At 42.8% G+C, this 18,417-nt stretch overlaps 2 protein-coding genes across 3 annotated transcripts; one reads left to right on the forward strand and one right to left on the reverse strand.

Annotated features, from left to right (window-relative positions):
* Positions 1–1,237: 1,237 nt before the first annotated feature.
* LOC143595732 (uncharacterized) lies at positions 1,238–2,161 on the forward strand. The gene has a single exon (XM_077074682.1). It carries the CDS (start codon positions 1,238–1,240, stop codon positions 2,159–2,161), a length of 924 nt encoding a protein of 307 aa, XP_076930797.1.
* Positions 2,162–2,608: 447 nt separating this feature from the next.
* Positions 2,609–6,904, reverse strand: LOC143595743 (putative ADP-ribosylation factor GTPase-activating protein AGD8). 2 transcript variants are annotated; one of them, XM_077074688.1, is made up of 7 exons: positions 6,825–6,904; positions 6,615–6,733; positions 3,774–4,203; positions 3,444–3,701; positions 3,230–3,352; positions 3,029–3,127; positions 2,609–2,932 (listed from the first exon to the last, which is right to left on the reverse strand). In XM_077074688.1, exons 1-7 carry the CDS (start codon positions 6,894–6,896, stop codon positions 2,825–2,827), a joined length of 1,209 nt encoding a protein of 402 aa, XP_076930803.1. In that variant the 5' UTR covers positions 6,897–6,904; the 3' UTR covers positions 2,609–2,824. The 2 variants fall into 2 exon arrangements, with proteins under 2 accessions (XP_076930803.1, XP_076930804.1); XM_077074689.1 differs by lacking the exons at positions 6,615–6,733; positions 6,825–6,904 and adding an exon at positions 5,720–5,835.
* Between the last annotated feature and the right edge of the window lie 11,513 nt (positions 6,905–18,417).

An 18,417-nucleotide genomic window follows, 5' to 3' on the forward strand; every position in this document is an offset into this window, starting at 1 on the left:
GCGTGCCGTAAACTGTTGGCAGAACAGGAATACTATTCAGCCGGCTGTACCTTCTTGGAAACCTACCTTCGGCTATAAATACTCCAACACCTTGGAATGGTATGGACACATTACATTACCTTATTACATCTTATCTTCTCTAGCAATCTCTTAATATACACTTATATTCAAGAGCAATCTAGTCTGATTCTCACGCCGGAGGATGGTCACAAGGAGGTACCCCCCCCCCCCCCATTCTCAGTGACGAGCTCACGGTGTCTGTTTTGCAGGTCACCAGAAGAACCATCTTTGCCGGACACAACCCCTCGTGGGAAACATCTATTTAACCCCCAGATTATCCTTAATCTGCCCGGGGTCAATTAGTGTTTCTTCAAGTATGTATAGTATAGTTGACTTATCATACTTAAGCAATTGAGTGCATCACATGGGACTGGAAAAAGCCATATACAGTGGCCACAATACAATGGGAATATTGGATTGTTGCTGTCTTCATTTGCTGCATTTTGCTTTAATACCAAAAGAAAGATATGAAGAAGAATAATATTAACAGCCACCAATCCTGCTTGGACACGTGTTCATTGATCTAAAAGATATTTCCTATTCATAACATGTTTGTTTAAAACATATTATTAAAAAGTAACAGAAGATATTTATTATTCATTCTTATTTTTATTAAGTTTTCATACAAACACTCATCCTTGACAACATGTATGTGTCATGTAATCTTAAAGTAGTTAACAGACAATATGAGTTTAATTAGCTTGCAAATTTTTCCTAGTTAACATTTTTATCCTATTTGCTCAATCCGCGTCTGAAAGTGAAAGGCGATGGTGTGATCATGTATGTATAATGCAATTTGCACAATGTCTATAAATGTATTAATTAATTAATTAATCAAATGTGGTTATAGAAAGGATATCTTTAGGTGGATAACGTACTTTAATCAAGTGTTATCATCGATCTTATGATTCTTATCCAATTAATGTAAACATGATACAAAAAGTAGCTAAGTTTTTGAAAATGCGTGTGGATGACAGCAAAAATGCATGATACTTAGATATTGGCTATGGGCTATGGGCTATGGTGCGTTATAGATAATGCAGGCTCAGTGCGGAGGAGTTTGGACCAGCTGCACCTATGCCATGTGCACACTCACTCACTCACTAACCCAAGGGATCACAATGCCTATAAATTGCTGCATTTGGGTTTAATTCTTCTTATACTCAACTTTCCATAAATGGATAACCGGAGTGTTTTGGTCCTCTTTTTATGCATTGCAGTTTGTTCTACTGCTAGAACACTTTTGAATTATGAAAGTGGTGGTGTAGTGCCTGGGTATGCATATGGAGGTGGCGGTGAGGGTTCGGGGAGTGGTGGTGGTGGTGGGTATGGAGTAGGAGGTGAACATGGAGGAGGATATGGTGGTGGTAGTGGTGGGGGGCATGGTGGTGGAGGTGGATATGAGCATGTTCCTAGTTATGGAGGAGGTGGTGGAGGTGGTACTGGTGGTGGTTCTGGTTATGGGGAGCATGGTGGTGGGTATGGCGGTGGTGGTGGTGGAGGGAGTGGAGGTGGTAGTGGTGGATACTATGGAGGTGGTGGGGAACATGCTGGTGGTTATGGTGGAGGTGCTGGAGGTGGTAGTGGTAGTGGCGGATATGGTGGTGGTGGGGAGCATGGAGGAGGTTATGGTGGAGGTGCAGGAGGTGGCAGCGGTGGTGGATATGCTGCCGGTGGTGGAGAGCATGGGGGAGGTTATGGTGGAGGTACCGGAGGTGGCAGCGGGGGTGGATACGCTGGCGGTGGTGGAGAGCATGGAGGAGGTTATGGTGGAGGTGCAGGAGGTGGTAGCGGTGGTGGGTATGGAGCCGGGGGTGAAAATGGTGGTGGGTATGGTGGTGGAAGTGGAGGCGGGCATGGTGAAGGTGGTGGAGGAGTTGGAGGACAAGGTGGATATGGAGGTGGCGGTGGTACGGGAGGTGGTGCCGGTGGAGCGTATGGAGGTGGTGCTTATGGTGGAGGAGGTGGTAGTGGTGGTGCTTACGGTGGAGGAGGCAGTGGTGGGTCGGGAGGTGGTGGCGGTGGAGGTGGCGAACATGGAGGTGGATATGGTGGCGGTGGCAGAACCGGGGGTGGTGGTCATGGTGGCTACATTCCATGAGTGCCAAGTTATATCCTATTTACCTTGTGTTTTAATCATCCTAAAAATAATTAGAATTGTGGAATCTTGTATTATTTAAGCAGTGCATGCTTTTAAATTGATTCAAATTATGATGCAAATCAGCCTTACTTGGTATTTCATCAAATTAACAACGCATGATCAAATAAGAAATCTAAATTCATCTAAAAGGTTTAGAATATGGCATTACGCCACTCAGACTTGGACCGAGATGCTCTAGCACCGCTTCCATAGAGCATTTATATTCAGTAGTCGAGATTGAATAAGTCAATTCAATCAAATGTTAATAAACAAGAGAGTATTTAATATGCAGAGCTTATGTTCTCTTATTAAAGATCTAAATATACAGTTTTGGACCTTTTGGTTATGCTTATGTTCTAATACCAAAAAGAAGCATTTAAACATGAAGAAATTGAGAATATGAAAAAGGTCTTAATAAATGTAATACAAAGCCTGTTTTTGGAGAGGGTTTAAACTTTAACCTTATACATACGTCCTGACTGAATCCGATGACACTTTGTAGCTCTACATCTTAAAAGGTAAAAAAACCAAGAAAACGATGACAGACACGCATCACAATATTCAAACCATTTCCGCCACCCTTTACACATTACGCTTTCTTTAACGGTATAATTCACACGACTTTTAAAGGATTCTGTCTTGGAAATCATTCATTAAAGTCGAGGCTATTGAGCCCAGCTTCTTTCCTGTTTCTCCTGCTATGTTCTTTAGCGATGACATATCCTGTTGTGCCTGCAATTACAATATTTATAAAAAACAAATATCCGAATCAACCATGTAAATTAGGAAGAAAATGAATCTCATTTTAACAGTTGATAATATTAATACCTGGAACGACAGACGGTTGATTAGGTCACTGGCACTAAGATCGAGATTATTATCCGAATCATGACCAAATAGATCAGCACTTGAGATAGCTGCTGAGCCCTAGAACACCACATCAAAAAAGAATATTTCAAAACCTTATAGAAACAGCCCACATAAGTTAGCACTGAAGGTTTGTTAAGTTTAAGGTACGAGAATATACACCTTAAACTTATCAAGTCTTGCTTGACCATCAAAATCAGCTTTTTCCTGGTCCCCGAAAAACTGTGCTGATGAAATAGATTTAGCATTAGAAAACTTCTTCCTTGCTTCATCAGTTTCCTGTATCTGAATAACAATATTGAACGGAGTCCTATCAGACCATCTTATAATCATTTGATGCAAAAATAATAATGAAAAAAATACATATATTGCTGACCTGGACTTTTGATGAGGTACTCTTTTTGGAGAAACCACTATCCATTCCATATTCAGCAAAGAAACTGGATGACTTAGGTGGCGCAACATGACTAAGCGTGTTCACACCACCTGGACCTGTCTCCACAGTTTGAGAACTATCCACATACTCGAAGCGAGAAGTGTGAGGTATTGCAGCTGATGTGGATATGCCACTTGCTGACGTGGACACTTGTACAACCGGTTCTTCTGGCTTCTGATCATACAGACTTTCACTTGTCTGCGCAAAATCAGTAAAATCAAAAACATATAGATAATACTTATTATTAACTCAGTTCACTATGATTGTTACCTTGGTGCTAAGTTTTCTTGCACCAAGCCCACTAGTTTTCCCAGTCTTTTTTGCACCAATAGGCTTCTTGATAGTGGTGGTACGAATAGTTGAAGAGGTTTTCACTGGAGCTGAGCCATTGGTTTCAGGTTTTGCTGAAGGGGTCTCTTTTGGGGGTTCAGTGAGCTTGAAATCAGAAGGTCCATCAAAAGGTTCAACTGGTTTGGTAGAAACAGGGGATGCTGGCAAGATAGCATCTTCTGCAGAACTTTTAGCAACTTCTTTTGAGAGTAATTGTTTGTATAACTCAGCGGCTCTAGAGGTGTATTTGGCTTCGATCTTCCCTCCATCTGTCCACCCGTGTTGCTTGAAGAAAACCTGGGCACGATTGTTGCCACCAAAGCTCATCATCTTTAACTGATCTGGTGTCCATGAATCTAAATTGGTTGACCTGAAAAAGTTTACAGCTTTATGGGTCAACAAGAAAAAAACAACTTTAAAGAAAAAGGGAAATTATCTTGCTACAATTGACCTATTTCTAACCGTCTTAGCAGGGCCGGCTCAATGTCCGTGGAGGCCTAAAACTAACTAAAATGTTAAGGTCTTTTCTTTTTTTTCATTATGGGTATAGCGCTAGTGAGTATATAATAATTATAGAATATGTATGATATGCAGTGATAATGAATATGACGCAATCCTCCTTAGCTTGTGACCCATCAATGAGTTACCAATTCTAAAATAACTCTACTTTCAAAATCTCATAATACATAACTCCTACTTAAGATGGAGGCCCTATAAATCTGGAGGCCTAAAGCCATTGTCTCATTTAGCTTACCCAAGAGACGGCCCTGCGTCTTAGTCAATTAAAAGGCATTTAAGTACATCTATTGCTATCTGTTAATTGTGTCTTTTAACAGAGATAAACTTTTAGACTTTACGTAATGCATTTCAGCCACTATAGTGTCTTAGATGCTGTCGATTACCTTGACTGAGGTAATATTAATCTTCTCATGTAGTGTTTTGCAAAATATAATTCTACAAACACAAATAAGAGAGATGGAAAAATTTTCAATTTTAACGGAAAGATGTCCCCAGATTTCCAGTTCCACAAGATTACAGATTAACAGAGTTAACCACCATTACAGAACACAGGATAACATTGTTCACCGAAAGACTAAGTCATTGACATTAACAAAATGCATATAAAATCATGAAACAGAAGATCAAAAGATACTAATTCAAAGTCACCCAAAATTTCAGAAGGCAAATTCCCTTAGTTTCTAAAAAAGTTTCTGAATTTGCAGATATTCACAATGCCCTTGAAAGTTTTAAAATTGTTGTTGACAATTTAATAAACATATAATATAATGCAACTCAAAAGGTAATCTGGTTGGTATTTAACAGTCAAAGATAAATGGACTATTAGTACACTGTAATGTATAAAATCAATTCATATATGCTAAAAGATAGCATCTCTTCAGTGCCCCCTTCTCTTGTTGGGCTAAGCTAACAAGTTACAGAAACCATACAAACTTTACTGATCTTTATTACCTTGTAATCCTATTTACTATGGAAAGCCTTTTGCTATTGAAACAAATCATAACACGTTACAACAAATACGGAAAATCCTAGTCCCTGGAGCAATTCATCGTTTCTCCATAACCGAACATTCAAACCTAATGCATTCCTAATAACCTAGAACCATTGAATTTTAAAATATATAAAACATGTTCATTAGCAATTAAACCTAATCTCAAAAAATAAAGCAGGCTTTAAATTCACAACACCTAGCAATCCTCACAATGATAACTTACAAGTACTGTAAAGTAATAAAGTTCAATCGAAATTCAACAAAAATTCAGTACTCTAAATCAAAGTCACATCAACCTTAAATTATCCTAAAATCCATTTATCAACCGATCACACAATTGAACCTTAAAAAAACATCAAGAAGAATAAGAAAATACCAAACAAAGCTAATATGAAGACCAATACTACGATGTGAGTTTGCAATACTTATACGAACACTGAGGCTACAAACCAAACATTCAAACCTAGTGCATTGCATGGTGAGATTACTACCATAACAAATAAAAAAATTCCTAATAACCTACAACTACTGAATTTCAAAACATTTATAATCTGTTCATTAGCAAACTTAATTTTAAAATAAAGTAAGTTTCAAATTCACAAGACCTAACTTACAAGTGCAGTAAAGTTCAATCCAAATTCAGCAGTAACTCAGTGCTCTTTAAGTGAAATCTAAGTCATATCAGCCTTAATTCATCCAACAATACAATTATCAACTGATCACACAACTGAACCCTAAAAACATCAACATGGATAAAAGAATTACCTAACGAAGCTAACATGAACACCGAGGCTACAATGTGTGAGATTTTAAAATTAAGCTTGCTTAAATTCACAAGACCTAGCTTGCTACAACGATTATAACTTACAACTACAGTAAAGTCCAATCCAAATTCAACAAAAAATCAGTACTCTTTTAAGTGAAATCAAAGTCACATCAACCTTAAATTATTATTATCCTAAAATCCAACTATCAACCGATCACACAATTGTACCCTAGAAAAACATCAACTCGGATAAGAAAATAACTAAGGAAACTAATATGAACACCAAGGCTACAATGTGTGAGATTGATAAACGAACACCGAATAGACAAATCTGAAACCATTTAAAACGTGTTCATCCGCAATTAAACCTAAATTTAAAACAAAATAAGCTCCAAATTCACAAACCTAGCAATCCTCACACTAATAACTCACAACTACAGTAAAGTTGAATCCAATTTTGTTTAAGTGAAACAATTAAGCCCTAAAAAAATAAGAGTAATAGTACCTAACGAAGCTGATATGAACACCGAGGCTGCGATGCGTGGCGGAGCAATCAATACAGAGAAATATCCCGTAGGTGACGGAGGCCCAAGTAGGATTCTTGGCGTTACAATCAAAACACATCTGATGATCATCATTTAACAATAATTATAATAATAATAATCAGATCTCAATTGAATTGAATTAAACCTAATTATTATATTACAGATCTGACCTTGTTTTCTGATTTGGCTTTGAGCTTGCGGAAAACGGCGTTTTTGTCAGTGAAAGTAGAATCGGAAGCCATTGGAGAAGGTGTGTGTGTGTGTGTTCCCAGGAGGAGTCGATAACTGAATCTGAATCTAAGTCTAAGTCTACTCCTCAGGGGAACTTGAACTTCGATTATCGATTTGGGGATGAATTTATTATTCACAGTTTTTTGTTTCTGAGATTTTACGTTTAGACGGTGGTCACACGTGGATGAGAATAGATTACGGGAATGCCCCTTGCTTAAGATTGGTGGTTGGTTAGCTTCTTTTGCATCGATGAATATTTTAATCACAACTTTCATGCTTAGCCAAGTCGTATTTTAGGCTCAATACATGTTGGATGATTACTCGTTGATGAGGGGCGACATGGTGCTTGCACCCGTCACCTCATCCCCTCGCATCTTCACTAGGCCTGTAAACGAACCGAACGTTCAATAAATTATTCATGAACTGTTTGGCGGGAAGTTTGTTTATGGAACACGAACACATGTTCCGTTCGTTCGTTCGTTTGTGTTCATGAGCGTTCGTTTATGTTCGCTTATGTATGTTTATATATGTATTAATAGAAAATAATTGAATATTATCTGGATAGGTTATCGGCTTAAAGGTTTTATATTTGTTAATTTGTGTTCATTTAAGTGTTTTCATTTAAGTTCGTTTATATTTGTGTTCGTTTATCTTTGTTCAGCTATGTTCGTTTAGATTTTAAACAAACAAACACAAATGCCCATTTTTAAATAAACGAACATGAACATAAATATTTGTTTGATTAAGTGTTCGCGTTCTTTTAAAGTTAAATGAACGAACGCGAACATGCCCTTATTCGTGTTCATTCCATTCCTTTACAGGCTTTCATTATTCGTATTGATGAATACATCGGTCTCAATCTCTAAGCTCTGCCGATTTTATTTGTGTTCGTGAACACATTAATTTCCTTAATGAACAAACACGAACAAAAAATCTCGTTCGGTAAGTGTTCGTGAACCGTTCGTGAACACATTATTTTCTTAACGAACGAACATGAACAAGGCCTTGTTCGTGTTCGTTTGTAAGGCCCCGTTCCCGGTAACCATACTTTGGTGTTGGATTTACTCATAAACACAGTTATAAAATCATAGTAAATTAAAAACTTCGCGGAATAATTAAAAACTTCAAACATCACATTACAAAACATTCATTCTTGTCTTAACATACAAATTGTCTTTTCATAAGTAATTAATTAAAACAGTCATAACACTTTATCATAGATGCCAGTCTCTTCAGTCCATGCCCTGTGTCCCTCTTTAAGCCAGCTGCCTCAACCTATTTGTCTGCGTGCATACTAAAAGTCAGCTACGCTGAGTGAGTTCTAGTTAATCAATTAACATACAATACATTCATACCCTTACTCGTACGCGTCCGAAGATACGTATTCATACCTTAGTTTTTTATTACTCCTTTCATACCTTATATACATGCATACGTACTTACATACTTTCTTTCATAAAACCCTATGGTATACCATAAGCTATTACATCACAGATATTGTAAGGGTCTGGTCCCTATCATCACAGATATTATAAGGGTCTGGTCCCTATCATCATAGATATTATAAGGGTCTGATCCCTGACATCACAGATATTATAAGGGTCTGGTCCCTACTGTCTCGAATAACCATATATTTATCATACATGCATATTTTACCTGTCTCATGTATATAATATATATATATATACATGCTCATTCATACTATCATTATATAGAAATAACATTCAATACATAGTCATACACTTATCAATTAAGTAAACGTATTAATTATCACATAGGAGTATGCACACAGCCCCGAAAACATTTCAAAGAGAAATAGGGCTAGAACTCACCTGGAGTCGATTTCTCTCGCCGTTAATGGTAATTCCCTTCTTTAGTTGTTCACGGCTAACTGTACAATACATTACGCGTGTCAATTATCTATTACCACTACTTCCTACATCTAAATTTATGAAACCCTCAACTAACGGGGATCCGGGACAGCGCCCCTGGTAGCGGGGTCTAGGGGCGGTAGCCCCTAGCAGGGTCCAAGGGGCAGCGCCCCTGGCTGGGTGCTCGGAAAAATTTTATTTTTATTAACAGTCCTTAAACAAAAATGCATCAGAAAATGAATTTTATAAAATTTCGCATGGAAGAATTTCGCTGCGCATGCATAGAATTTCGCTTCACATGACTTTTTCGCTTCGCATGGCTGTGCGATGCGAAATTCCTGCCTTTCGTCGTTTTTTACTATTTTAAAGCCATCTTCCGACACATTCTGACCCCATGCACCTAATCCTGAACCCATATCTCTCATAGTCCAACGCCACCTTTTCACCTTAGAGTGCACCCAAGAGGTTATAACTTACCAAGTTTATATTTTTCTTACATTTTACAACCCGATCTATCATTATATCTGTTTGCATGACGATTCTAACCATAAAACTTAACCATTTAAACCGAAACCCACCTTTTGCTTCGGGTTCGAGTTTAGATCTGGACAATACGTAGATCTGGACGTGATTCTTGTTGCTTGACGATGTTAAACACGAGATTACACCCTTCTTTGGCTTGGATTTTAAATTCGAGTGCTAGAGAGAGAGTATGTGTGTGTTTCTTGAGTGTGTGTGTGTGTGTTTGTGTGTTTGGATGAGAAAAGAAAAGAAAGGAAGAAGTGGTTGGGTTTATATAGAGAGGGGTTTCATGGGTCCCACCACCCATTCCCAATTCCTACTCCAAATATTATCCAAATACTTAACACACGATTAACTTAACGACACACAGTTAATAACAAACTTTCTATTATGTATTATTTAACAAAGTTGGATGTTACATCGTTCGGTTCGTTTACAACCCTAATCTTCACCGTAGATAAAACATATAGCCTTATGTGTAATATTTTTATGTATAAAACATATAATATTTTTATGAAGAGGTAGGTCCCAGCAGAGCCCAGTTGGACCCGCAAGACTCACCTTGAAGAGGGACGTCTGCGCAAAGACCAACTGGTTCCGCAGGACCCACCATGCTTAGAGAGATGAAGACCTTACGCGTAGTACGCCAGCTGTTCCCGCAGAAAAAGCCTCCCAATGGTGAAGTACCCCGCCTGTTCCCGCAGCTGCGGATACAAGCCATCAGGGAAGGCTACCCGCACTAATAGTAAGGCTACACGCACAAGGCACTAACTCTCAATAATTCAGTAATGTCACCTGAAGAAGGAATGAGCAAGGCGGGAATACTCCCGCCCAAATGAGCCAGTCCGTACGCTTCTGGAGGATCTTTTGTACTATACCTGCCAAGGTATAGACAAAATAGACAAGATCTGACCAAAGCAGCCCATCACAGGGTGACAGCTCACTGACAACAGTACGACGAGGAGCACGCTCTAGTACAAAATGTCACTATCAGCCGCTGCCTACTCACCAACCCTCATCGTGGCACGTACATAGCCTGCAGTTGGTGGAAAAGGAATAGTACACAGCCGGCCATGTCACTATCAGCCGCTGCCTACCCACCAACCACCAGCACGGCACGTGCGTAGCCCACAGTTGGTAGAAAAGGAATATTATACAGCTGGCTGTACCTGCTTGGAAACCTACCTTCGGCTATAAATACTCCAACACCTTGGAACGGTATCATCATCTTATCTTATACCATCATTATCACATATCTTATCTGCTCTAGCTATTTCTCTTAATATACACTTATATTCAGAGCAATCTAGTCTGATTCTCACGCCGGAGGGTGGTCACAAGGAGGTACCCCCCCCCTTCTCAGTGACGAGCTCACGGTGTCTGTTTTGCAGGTCATCAGAAGAATAACCATCTTTGCCGGACCTAACCCTCGTGGGAAACATCTACTTGACCCTAAGATTATCCGTAATCTGCCGGGGTCACTTAGTGTTTCTTCATTGGCGCCATCCGTGCATAAAAGCTAGACCTAATTTTCTCAGTTTTTTCAAAACCTCTGGAAAGATGGTTAAGGTTACTCCGGTGCCAAGGCCAGCGAGTGACCAAGAAACCCCGGTAACCACAACCCCAGCTGCTGGGGGGAACACCGGCGAGTACACAATTTTTACGAACACTACCCCAGTTACCCAAGCGGGGGCAAGTGCAGTAAATAATCCTCCCCTGGGATTCACCGATACCCAGTTGGAGAGACAACAGACGAGGCTCCCCCGCCAAACACTTGATCAAGTTAAAGCGTTGGCGGAAGCACGTCAGAAAGAATTCCAAGCTGAGTTGGATGAACGTTTACGTTCACTCCAACAGGCTAATGACGAGTTCGGAAACACTCGACAACAGCTCAACATGAGCAATGAGTGCGAGTACTTGAATGATGATTGGGAGGAGTCCGACAGTGACGCAAACCCTCGTCATAGGGCGAAAGGGAAGCGCAAGGAAACGGACTTCCAACCAAGAAGGAATTTTGGAGAAACTTTTCAAGGAACGCGGGGGGAAACCCACGTGACTTCTCTAAAACCTTTAGACCAACTGTTGCAAATGCGGGAACGTCCAAGTTTGCAAGGGACATTGCGGAAGCAATCGCCCCGAAGAGTGCCAAACAGATGTCCAACATCGGCACTTATGATGGTATATCCGACCCAGATGATCACTTGAACAGATTCATAGCGGGGGCAACCGTCAGCAACTGGACGGAACCCACGTGGTGTTATATGTTCCGGATGACGCTGGTTGGAGCGGCCAGGGCGTGGTTTGATCGTTTACCAGTCCACCACATCTATGATTGGGCGGACTTCCAACACAAGTTCAGCCAACACTTCAGCTAACAGAGGAAATATACTGAAGAGCAGTGGACGATCCTCAACTGCGTTAGAGAAGAGGATGAATCTTTACTAGACTTCATCACTCGCTTCAACTCGAAAAAGCTGAGTCTGGGCACCATAAGCGAAGATCTTGTTCGCGCCGCTTTCATCCACGGCGCCGAATACCCAGAGCTTATCCGCACGTTGACGGGTAAAGACGGCATGCCATCCACATGGGATGCCATCATGACGGCGGCCAAGCGCTTTGCCGAAACGGAGAAGCAACTGGGTGGGATCTTCCCCAGAGTACAAACCTCTACACGCAGAGGACTAGAGAAAACAACGTCCGGACCGCCCGGCAAAACAAAAAGAGGAAGCAAGGTATTTGGCAGTCAAGGGTAAACTTTGACACCTCATCCAGCTCTCGCCCTCTAGTAGGCGGAAGGGATAACACGCACCCATCAAGCCGAAACCCCCGGTTGACGCCACTCACCAAAAGCGTCACGGAGATATTTGCCACCGAAAAACTCCCATGGCCAAAAGCTCCAATGGTCCGGCAGCGACATAACGCGGATCAGAGCAAATCCTGTGACTTCCACGGGACAAAGGGTCACACCACTGAGGAGTGTATATCCTTGAGGGATATTGTTGAAACATTCGTCAAGGATGGAAAACTTACACACCATGTGGCTCAATCAAGAATGGAGGGAAGAATGATAACCGATACAAAAGCAACGGACGAAAGCCCGTTGACATCAGCATCCACATGGTTCATAGTAACGTCAGAGGAAGAAAAAGACGAACGACAGAACCATGCGCGTGGAAGGAAGCTGAGGTGCGCTTCCCGCGAGTGCCAGGGGGACCCAGCAAAGAAGGCCCTATCGTTATCAAAAGCCAGCTGGGGCACTACATCACTTCCCGCACTCTTGCTGACAACGGCGCCTCGTCAACGGTTATGTACAGGCAGTTCTTCGACAAGCTAGACGACGAAGACAAGGAACGCCTGGAAACGGTCTACGCCTCGATGGAAGGGTTCGACGGCAGCACAAACACCCCCCTGGGTATCCTATCTTTCCCCGTCATTCTCACAGACGGGAAACACTCCCGCACAGAAGACGTGGACTTTGTCGTAATGAGGAAGCCACACCACACATACGACATTCTCTTCGGGAGAGACGGGATGGCAAGATTCAATGCCCTGGTATCTTCAGTCCACGGCATGATGGGATGGCCAACAGCTGAGGGTGTAGCGATGATCACCGGTATTCCCCAGGTATGCATCGCATCTGTCTCATCAAAACCCAAACCAAAGATGGCTAAACCAACCATCACCGAACCAGAAGAATGGGCCTTCAATGGCAAATACCCTGACCAGGCTGTTACCATTGGCCCAACAGTCACTGATCCTACGCGCACCTTACTCAAACGCTTACTACAGAAAAACGCTGACATCTTCGCGCGGACACCAGCTGACATGACTGGTGTACCTCGAAGTAAGGCAGAGCATAAGCTCAAGTGTGACCCGGCTTTTACGCCAGTCATACAAAAGCGCAGAGTAATGGGGGCGGTACAAGCTAACGCGTGTAGAACCCAAGTCAAGGAACTCCTTGACGCGGGCATCGTACGCGTTAGCAGATATCAAACATGAGTTGCAAATCCCGTCATGGTACCGAAGTCTAACAAACAATGGCGCATGTGCATAGATTTCAAAGACTTAAACAAAGCATGCCCCAAAGATTGTTACCCGTTACCCGAAATTGATCTTAAGGTAGATTCGTTAGCACCGTTTCGTCTTAAATGCTTCCTTGATGCGTATAAGGGGTACCATCAAATCCACATGGCCGTTGACGATCAGGACAAAACCGCATTTCGGACGCCCGATGGCACATTTTGTTATCAAATGATGCCATTCGGACTTAAGAATGCCGGGTCCACAAACCAACGCCTGATGGACAAAGAGTTTCTTGCCCAAATTGGGAGGAACTTGGAAGTCTACATGGATGACTTGGTCATCAAAAGCCCTGACCCAGAAACGATGTTGAAAGACATCGAAGAAACTTTCAACACGCTCAGAAAGATAAACATGAAGCTCAACCCGAGCAAGTGTTCCTTTGGGATGGAAGAAGGGAAGTTCTTAGGAGTCATTGTTACTAAAGATGGCTTCAGAGCGAACCCTGAAAAGGTCGAAGCCATTATCAAAATGGAATCACCTACTACCATCAAGCAAGCTCAGACACTGAATGGACGCCTAGTCGCACTTAACCGCTTTTTGGCAAACCATGCGGATAGGTCGTTCCCATTCGTGTCAACATTGAGAAACAGTTTAAAGAAAACGCACTTCCGCTGGACACCAGAAGCGGAAGCAGCTTTTCAGGAAATTCGGTCACGTTTGATCGAACTCCCAACGTTCACAGCACCAGAAGCGGGGGAAGAATTAATCCTATACCTTTCCGCCACAGATAGAGCAACCGGGGCCGTCCTGCTAGTAGAGTGAAAAGGCATCCAGATGCCAATCTACTATGTTAGCCGTGTCCTAACAGACGTAGAAACCCGGTACTCTACCCTGGAAAAATTAGTCTTAGCACTTGTACAGGCTTCACGCAGGCTAAGACGATATTTCCAATGTCACCCAATCACCATTCTCACCAACTTCAAACTCGCAAACGTTCTAGGCAAACCCGAATTGTCAGGACGCCTAGCCAAATGGGCAATAGAATTGGGAGAATACGCGATAAAGTACAAGCCGAGGCCAGCCATAAAAGGCCAGGTCTTGGCCGACTTTATTGCAGAAGTCCCCGCTTCGCGGGAGAAAGAGTGCCAGGAGAAGGCTCAACCCTCTCCAGCACAGGACATCGATGATGTCTGGCGACTCTACACTGATGGAGCAGCCAGCAACGAGGGCTCAGGCGCAGGGTTGAAACTAACCAACCCAGCAGGCCAAGAATACACTTACGCTATTCGAGTGGATTTTCCAAGTACAAATAACGAAGCGGAGTATGAAGCATTCTTGGCCGGGCTGAGAATTGCGCGTAAGATGGGAGTGAAAAACTTGGAAGCCCACGTGGATTCCATGTTAGTAGCCAACCAAATAAGCGGGACGTACACGGTCGTGAACAACACAATGGCCCTGTACCTCGCACAAGCAAAAACCCTTATGCGCGACTTTAACGATTGTAAGGTCATACACGTCAAGCGTAGCGAAAAAAAATCTGCGGATGCGTTAAGCAAGCTTGCATCATTAGCCTTCACCCACTTGGGAAAGGACATCCGCATTGAACTCCTTGGAGCACCATCAGTCCCGCACAAGGAAATCTGTGTCATCCAAACCGGCACAGAAATGTGGATGACACTAATAATAAATTACCTTGCGGCGGGTATACTACCAGAGTCAAAAACACAGGCAAGAAAAATACGCTGTAAAGCACTGAACTATCAACTCATCGATGACATCCTTTACAGGCGTAATTTTCTTGGCCCACTCCTAAGATGCGTGGACAACCAAGATGCTGGCTACCTCCTAAGGGAAGTGCACGAGGGCCTCTGTGGAGTACACGCAGGTCCACGCGCTGTCGTAGCTAAGCTAAATAACGCGGGATACTTTTGGCCGGGGATGCATACGGATGCACTGGCATACATCAGAAAGTGTAGGTCTTGCCAACTCTACGCACCCAACACCATCGCCCGAAGAATGAACTTGTTCCAGTCACCTCTTCATGGCCATTTCAGAAGTGGGCCATCGATGTGACAGGCCCATTTTCCACAGCAGCAGGGAACGTTCAGTTTCTAGTGGTAGCCATCGACTACTTCACAAAGTGGATAGAAGCAAAACCCTTAGCCCAAACAACCGCAAAACATATCAAAAAATTTATTTGGGAATTTATTATTTGTCGTTTTGGACTTCCCCAGAATTTGGTGAGCGATAACGGCACAAACTTTGCTGACAAGAAGCTACAAAAGTGGCTGGAAGAACTTCAAATCACCCACACCTTTACCTCAGTGGCGCACCCGCAGGGTAATGGTGAGGTGGAAAGAGCAAATAAGAGCATCGTCGATGGCATAAAGAAAAGACTCTTGGAACACAGATCCGGCTGGGTGGACGAAGTTTCACACGTCCTTTGGGCAAACAGAACGCTGAAAAAGGCCAGTACGGGAGAAACCCCGTTCAGCCTCACTTATGGCACTGAAGCCATGGTCCCGGTCGAAATTGGTTTACCCTCACCAAGGGTCTTGATTCAGCCAGAAGACAATGATGCGGAAAGACGGTTAGACCTTATGCTAACCGAAGAACGCAGAGACTTAGCCGCAGCGCGTGAAGAGAATTACAAGCGACAAATGCAAAAGTACTACAACACGCAGGTAAAACTCTGCAACTTCAATGTCGGAGACTACATACTGCGTAACAATGAGGCTTCGAACCAAGAACGCCCAGGAAAGCTGGCCCCGGTCTGGGAAGGGCCATACATTATCAAAGAAGTTTTGGGAAAGGGCGCATACCGGCTCGAAAGGCTCGATAGCACCCCCATCCCAAGAACATGGAATGGAGCTCAATTACGCAAATGTTACATGTAGATCAATTCCAAACTTATAAAGAAAAGGCCTAGAGCCACTTCTAATGGAAATGATTCTCCTTTATCACATTGTGTTGATAGCCTTACCTTTATACTTATTCAAAACACTGATATGCCGGTATTCACCGCATAAATAAGTGGAGAAGTAAGTCGTTGCGTGTGGAAGGCGGCAAAACCCGCATAAACTCAAGAAACGGCAAAAATTTCTAAGGAAAAGATGAGGAAAACCTTCACGCAGGTCAGTTATAGGTAAAGTTTGGTCATCCCACTAAATGAAAGTGACGGTCCTACCCGCACAATCATGATAGAGGAAACTGAACATCAACCTATTGACAACCGCGCGTCGAAAGGTTAACTTATTTAAAACACTTAGAAAATTTCTAAGGAAAGGATGAGGAAAACCTTCACGCATGTCAGATATATGTAAAGTTTAGCCATCCTACTAAGTGAAAGTGACGGTCTTACCCGCACAATCACGAAAGAGAAAGCAAAACTTTAACCTATCATCTGCCACGTTGAAAGGTTAACTTATCCAAACTACTCAAGAAATTGCTAAGTTAAACTAAAATATGCGTGAAACAAAGATTCAAAAATAAGAGGGAATATACCCCCTTACCTTGGTAACCAAGAAACCGTAAGACAAGTGCGGGTACAGTGTCAAGGCGAAACCCTTCACATACTTAGCACCTGCAGGGAATTGAAGCCAAGAATACCTTGGTAACCAAGAAACCGTAAGACAAGTGCGGGTACAGTGTCAAGGCGAAACCCTTCACATACTTAGCACCTGCAGGGAATTGAAGCCAAGAATACCTTGGAAGTCAAGTAACTATAAGATGAGTGCGGGTACAGTGTCAAGGCGAAACCCTTCACATACTTAGCACTTGCAGGGAATTAAAACCAAGAAGGATCTTCTGGGCCATGCTTGTGGAAAGGGAAATAACATCCCCGCATAGCGGGAACGTTGAGAACTAGATTGTTTGAAGCTCCAAGATGGAATTGGTTGTTTAACATAATTGATCACTATGTCTAAAACTACCAAAACCTCGTGGAAAATCTACACAAGTGAAACTCAACGTTCCTGACTTGCGAGGAAGTTACACACCTACCCGCATCATACCCAAAGATCAAGCAGAAAAGTCGGGAATTTCTGCACGTGACATTAGGGAAACCGCGGGAAGAATCCCCACGGAAAACCTTAAAACTAAAAACCCTTTTCAAAACCCCTTGCTTAAGTCCAAAAGTTCACCACACTTATTAACAATTCATGAGAAGAACATTGGACTGGGGGGACTTAAAGAGGTAGGTCCCAGCAGAGCCCAGTTGGACCCGCAAGACTCACCTTGAAGAGGGACGTCTGCGCAAAGACCAACTGGTTCCGCAGGACCCACCATGCTCAGAGAGATGAAGACCTTACGCGCAGTACGCCAGCTGTTCCCGCAGGAAAAGCCTCCCAATGGTGAAGTACCCCGCCTGTTCCCGTAGCTGCGGATACAAGCCATCAGGGAAGGCTACCCGCACTAATAGTAAGGCTACACGCACAAGGCACTAACTCTCAATAATTCAGTAATGTCACCTGAAGAAGGAATGAGCAAGGCGGGAATACTCCCGCCCAAATGAGCCAGTCCGTGCGCTTCTGGAGGATCTTTTGTACTATACCTGCCAAGGTATAGACAAAATAGACAAGATCTGACCAAAGCAGCCCATCACAGGGTGACAGCTCACTGACAACAGTACGACGAGGAGCACGCTCTAGTACAAAATGTCACTATCAGCCGCTGCCTACTCACCAACCCTCATCGTGGCACGTACATAGCCTGCAGTTGGTGGAAAAGGAATAGTACACAGCCGGCCATGTCACTATCAGCCGCTGCCTACCCACCAACCACCAGCACGGCACGTGCGTAGCCCACAGTTGGTAGAAAAGGAATATTATACAGCTGGCTGTACCTGCTTGGAAACCTACCTTCGGCTATAAATACTCCAACACCTTGGAACGGTATCATCATCTTATCTTATACCATCATTATCACATATCTTATCTGCTCTAGCTATTTCTCTTAATATACACTTATATTCAGAGCAATCTAGTCTGATTCTCACGCCGGAGGGTGGTCACAAGGAGGTACCCCCCCCCTTCTCAGTGACGAGCTCACGGTGTCTGTTTTGCAGGTCATCAGAAGAATAACCATCTTTGCCGGACCTAACCCTCGTGGGAAACAT

This window comes from Bidens hawaiensis, unplaced genomic scaffold (assembly GCF_021521415.1).
Source record: "Bidens hawaiensis isolate Kalapana, Puna unplaced genomic scaffold, B.hawaiensis_p1.1 tig00045498_1, whole genome shotgun sequence".
NCBI classification, from domain to species: domain Eukaryota; kingdom Viridiplantae; phylum Streptophyta; class Magnoliopsida; order Asterales; family Asteraceae; genus Bidens; species Bidens hawaiensis.

Bases quoted from the DNA above. Each gene is read 5' to 3' on its own strand.
- LOC143595732 (XM_077074682.1), top strand. From the start codon at position 1,238: ATGGATAACCGGAGTGTTTTGGTCCTCTTTTTATGCATTGCAGTTTGT.
- LOC143595743 (XM_077074688.1), bottom strand. From the start codon at position 6,896: ATGGCTTCCGATTCTACTTTCACTGACAAAAACGCCGTTTTCCGCAAG. The intron at 6,734-6,824 runs GTCAGATCTGTA...GATGATCATCAG, and splicing joins AAGCCAAATCAGAAAACAAG to ATGTGTTTTGATTGTAACGC. The intron at 3,128-3,229 runs GTGTATATTCTC...GTGGTGTTCTAG, and splicing joins CAAGACTTGATAAGTTTAAG to GGCTCAGCAGCTATCTCAAG.